This window comes from Galeopterus variegatus, unplaced genomic scaffold (assembly GCF_000696425.1).
Source record: "Galeopterus variegatus unplaced genomic scaffold, G_variegatus-3.0.2 Scaffold5986, whole genome shotgun sequence".
NCBI classification, from domain to species: domain Eukaryota; kingdom Metazoa; phylum Chordata; class Mammalia; order Dermoptera; family Cynocephalidae; genus Galeopterus; species Galeopterus variegatus.
The window spans coordinates 21,582-27,261 of record NW_007732097.1 but is presented as its reverse complement, the minus strand read 5'-3'; the positions used below and the strand labels follow the sequence as shown (position 1 = coordinate 27,261).

The window sequence follows — 5,680 nt, the reverse complement described above, 5'->3', positions numbered from 1 at the left end:
AAACTCTGGGGAAAAAAACCTGCTAGGCCTGGCCCAGCTGCCCAATCCTCAGTGAAAAGTTTCTCTGACGGCAGCCTGCTCATCATTAGTCCCAGAACAATTTGAGAAGCATTCCCAGGGTTTAGAGAACCCCTTAAATGAAATTAGAGCAGCATTCAAGGCAATCCATACTGAGAAGCCAAGAGGAATAATTAAAGCAGTGAATGTTTTATTCTTTAGTGTTTAATAGAATACATAACAAGTCACATAATCAATGATTCGTTACTTCACATACAGGGAGGAAAACAGTACTGAATGACTCTGTTATACAACTGGTTGTGAACAGGGAGAACAAAAATCTCTAGAGCATTTAGATCGTTGGACAAATTCTCAAAGTTTGGGCACGTCTGAAAAGACTTCATCAATGTCTTTTCTAAAGTAGAGAGTGTTTTTTTTTTTTCTTTCTTGGCTGTTTAATTAGAAAAGTTTGATATAATAATTTTTATCTCTCTCCTTATATTTTGAGAAAATGGCTCAATGAAAGGTACTACTTGTCATATAGCATATTTAACAATTTCAGAATCCCAGACAGCTCTGTGGGAATCTTCCATTGTTTAGCAGATAATTTTTCAGATGCCTGGAAAAATTTAAACATAATTAACATCTTCAAAATTAATATCCATGATGGATGTTTTAATCCTTTGTCATTAAATGATTACTAATGCTGTCTGAGTGGTCACAGATGAATGGTCATCATTTATATTCAATAGTAACAGAAAAATTTATCTGCCTATCTAGTCACAAAGACAGTTGTATAATAGTTTACATTACGATTAATGTCCACATACCTCAAACATCATTTATATTCAATAGTAACAGAAAAATTTATCTGCCTATCTAGTCACAAAGACAGTTGCATAATAGTTTACATTACGATTAATGTCCACATACCTCAAAACATTTAGAATTTTTAAAAATGGCTTGAAAAAAAGTCACAAGATATATAAGTGACAAGAATTCTTGGTTAACTAGTCCATCCTCCTACCACACACGATTTTACTCTAATGTAGATATTCAGGTTGAATTTCTTCTAAGTTTCAAAGGCCCCAGTAGAAAATCTAAATCCTCAAGTGCTAATACTTTTAGATTTTTATTGACCAAAACTGTGACAAAGAAAGTTAACTTCAACATAACTTGTTTCTGCCTAAATGAACACCTATTTCAGGTACTATAGACACTGGAAATAAGAGTATTTTTTGTTTTTCAAGATCCAGACTTAAGTCATCTAAGAAAACTAATTCTGTTTTTAAATTACTTATAGTAAGGAAAAATAGAAAAAAAAAATCCAAGCGAAGAATTGACTCCGGTAGGTTTACAATAAAAATATTCAGCTATCTTAAAAACTTAAGTCAATTGAGTAAAGCATTTGTGATTTAGACTATAAAAGAAATTCTTAAGGAATTCAACTCCTCCAGTCAATACTTTTCTAAATGACTGCATCCTAATTTAGCATTTTTTATGTGGGAGTACAAAAATGATTTTAATATTAGATTGGAATTTACCATAACTTGAAGAGTAAAAAACTATCAAAGCTTCACCCTACATGGCTTTAATGTAATAACATTCCATGAAAAATTCCAATAAAAATTGGAATGTTATGAGCACTGCCAGTTGCCCATTTTGTCTGAGTATTCGCAGATTATGCATTTCCTCAGAGAAGCACCAGTCCCCATATATACATATATATGGGTCTGGTTTGAAAAAGAAGACAATTTTGGCTAGTATTATGAATTATCACTTTGTGTTAATCCAAAAAATCAAATAAGAAACACAAGAGTAAAAACAGTATTGAAAGAAAAAAAAATTAAGTCTCACACCTTCAAGGAATATTTTCCACAACATATCATTTGAAAAATTAGAATATGGTTCATAGTCTACATGTATTTAAAAAAAATAGACAATGTGTCAAACGCTTGGTGCAAAAGCATGGAATATGGTACCTGTTTTTTAACCACCACTGTCAACAATTCCTTTTTAAAAAATTAAATTAAAAGTTTAAGGTCACTCCGTTGTATTTATGAACGTAAACAGTAATTAGAGCAACATATGTAAATGAATGCCTCTCTGAGTCAGATTTATGTAGTCATAATTATCCAAACGATTTATAACATTCTCTCAGCATCTTTGAATGGTATCTTTAGAGGGCTTAGTCAAATGGACCCTCAATACTATGTTCAAGTTCATAGGTGATGACCACTTAGTAGACCTCAAAGTATCCTTCTGTGCCCAAAGCACATGGAGGGGCAGGGATCCAAAGGTGCTCATGCCAAGTCATCTTACCTCAGTTATACTATTTACTCAATGTAAAATGAGTTCCCTATCTAGCTTTCATTCTGGGCTAAAAGTAGAAAAAGTTTTCATGTAGCCACTTCAAGTTTAGAGGGAACATTAATCCCTAGAAAAAGAGGTTGGTTTACTGTCCATAACCATTAAACTCCCAGTCTTTCAAATAATGAAGGGGGTTCAGGGCAGGCAGCAAGGGTTTGGCAGGGGGCAGGGTAAGAATAAGTAAGATGTCTATGCACAAGACAGTGGAATAGTTCAACTCAAAGTTTCACAAGATAAAATTCATAAGACTTGAGTGGCAGAGACAAACTTTAGCAGCTTCTCATGACTCTGACTCCTGGGGCTGAGTCTTGCTATCTGTTAGTGGTTCTGATCTGTCCTAAGATGTTCTCAGTCATGTGCTTTTTGCTGAGCAATCTAATAGAATGCCATACAGGGTGGAGAAATCTCTATGACACTCATTTTCAGCCAGTGAGAGACAGTCCTACATGATTCCAGTAAGTTCTGATGCGTTACCTAGTCTGAGAACAAACTCAACAAACAAGCAAACACGACTTCCTGGATCCTGCTTCCATTTAGCTTCCAGATACAGCCTTTGCATATAAAGGCAACTTTACTTTTCTAAAAATGTAACTCTAATAAAAGACCTCAAATCTTTCTTGTCCCCAATTTTAAAATAAAAAGAATTAGTGGATTAAAAATACAGGTACCTTGATTTTAAGTAGACAGTTAATCAGTATATGATAAGCATACAACTAATATCCAAGTGAAAAGGTATGGAGCAAACTCAGTTTTACAATTATGTATTTTTTGTAACCCAATTTCCCCATAGTCAAGGATATAAGAAACTCATCAAAACGTAGCTTTAGTATATACACCATCTGATACAAGTTATTGGGAGTAAATATAGGAAATGTATATAGTATTAGTAAATGAATTAAAAAACTAAATGATTCGTGTAAAATGTTCATATATGGTATATACAGATTGGATCACATGAGTCTAAGAATAAAACTGTTCCAATTTGTAACATGTTATGGATATAGTAAGATACAGTACAAGATTCATTTTTAAAAAGAAAGAAAAATAGCACTAATTTAAACACTGAAAACGGGTCGTACAAAATCTTTAAAAACACACTTCAGAGAAAGATGCTGGAACAAACAAAAAAATAGAAAGGCTTCTCCATCATCACGGAATATCCAAAGGACACCTCACAGCATGAAGCATGACAAGGATTCATTTCCCTTCACTTACAGTGTACACAGGATATGCATTGGGAATTTCTTCCACATGAAGATAAAGGCATAAGGCAACCAGGTCTCTTCCTGTTTCTGTTGCATTTACCTAAAACACCATTTTATTGCTCAGCTCACTGTTAAGTACTTATCTGCCTTCATTTAAAAATACTCCATTTTATAGCTATCCACAGATGGGCAGCCCTTGGTGATTTATTTATTCCACCTTAACTTCAAACAAATTGCATGAAAGTGGCATTTTCAGAAGGTTTTCAAGTTGGCCCAGCAGTCAACACTTGCTGGGTGTGGAGAAAATAAAGATTTTCAATAAGAGAGCTTAAGTCTAAGTAACGAAAATCAAACTTATTTTGCTCAAGTAAATAGATTTTAAAATTAGGATTTATAATCAACAAGAAAATGAAAGTTCAAAAACTAAAACCCTACTGGGTAACTCTTTGGTCAGATTACATAAGTGTTAACAACCTCTAAGTTTAGGACTCAAAACCGTTAGTTCAATAAACTGCCAGGTAAGAGTAGGTCTGTTGTTAAATCTTTATAAAATGCCTTGCATGTTTGCATTTACTATTTTATATTTTTAAAGGTGCATGTACTCAAACGGATGGCACGAACTTCCAACCTTCGTATAATACATGAGTATGTCTGCTCCTCCCTTCCCACCCTTCTACCCTCTTTCCTCCCTCCCTAGCCCACCCCCCAAGTCTTAAGCTAAGGAAGGTCCTACTGCCATTCACCACAAGAATACGGGCTTTCCTGACACCCACGGCGTGCATCCCTGCCCAGCTCCGTTACAGTCACTGCCAAGTGACTTCCCGCAGCGCTTGGAGACCAGGGCAGCGTCGCCCTCCGGGAGGCGGTGCCCTTTCTCCCTCTTGCCAGTAACAGCTGCCATGTCACCCAGTTGAACCAGAAGCTTCTGGCGATGAGCCGAGGAGAAAGAGCGCCTCCGCAGGCAGGAGGATCACTTTCTACAAGTATAAGTCACAGGCGAAGATCTTTTATCTGTATGGAAAAGATACGATCCTTCACTGTGCCAGCACTAGATTCTGCTTCTACCTGTAACTTCTCAAAACTTTACTCATTCAGTCACTGAACTGCCTCCATGCGGTCCTAATTCCAGGATCAGAGGCTTCCATTCAGCCTTCTGAAACTCTGCCTTTAAAGAGGGTCAAAAAGATTGTGTAATGACCTTTCAAAACACTGTCCCCAGACAGTGTTATCAGTCCTGATCTCTTAAACCGCGAATGAGTCATAAGGGCTCGAGAAGATTTCAAGGAATCTTCTACACACTGGACACGGTCCAATCAGGTTCTGAACAATTCAATCATTCCCAAGTACTTGGTGACTCTGTGGCCACACTGCCCGCCTAGATCCAGCCTGAAGTGCGATCTGGGGAGGGGCGGTTTGAGGCAGGGAATCCAGGTAGTGAGGGGTGGGGGTACGTCTGGGCGCTCTCGGTTAGTCGGGTCCAAAGAAGACGGAAAAGCCGAGAGGATCTGCGGCTGCAGGTTCTGAAGTAGGGTGGGCTACTGGGGGGGAGGGAGGCGGGGGGGTGGCCCGGGGACAGAGGGCAGGGTATGTGGGGGGATCTATAACCATCTCCCGGACAGGACGGAGGGGGACTGGGCGCTGGAGTCGCGAGGGGGTCTGGGGAGCTCACTCCCTGCAGAAGACGTACTCGGTGTAGCTGGTCCAGATCTTGTCCTCGCTCTGGTCGGTGCCGCTGGCAAAGGCGCAGGTGCCCGTGGAGCTGCACGCCACCATGTGGAAGCCCGACTCAGACAGCTTGTCGAAGGCCTGCTCCAGGAAGTTGAACTTGAGGTAATAGCGCGAGGTGTAGCGTTCCGGGGGCCGGTCGGGGTCCCGGCTCTCGTTCAGGGTGTCCCCGAACACCTCTTTGGCCAGCGACGTCTTGCCGCACACCGTGATGCGCGCCACCCGCCGGAACTTGGCGTCCGCCTGCGCGTCCCGCCCGATGGTGTAGGAGCCGCGGTAGCCGATGGTGATGTAGCCCGAGCGCCGGCTGCCGTCCAACGACTGGGACGGCGTGAGCAGCGGGCCCGCCACGCCCCCGGACGGGCTGCGGCTGGCCAGCTCCA

The 5,680-nt window shown here is 40.2% G+C and overlaps 1 protein-coding gene across 1 annotated transcript in view; it reads right to left on the bottom strand.

The window, feature by feature from the left end:
• Window positions 1-5,201: 5,201 nt before the first annotated feature.
• Window positions 5,202-5,680, bottom strand: part of KCTD12 (potassium channel tetramerization domain containing 12) — a gene marked incomplete at its 5' end in the record, with an annotated part of 3,194 nt that continues 2,715 nt past the window's right edge. Inside the window, one exon of the mRNA XM_008590303.1 lies at window positions 5,202-5,675. Within this exon, the coding sequence (XP_008588525.1) occupies window positions 5,238-5,675 (438 nt within the window). The remainder of the gene's footprint in view (window positions 5,676-5,680) is intronic.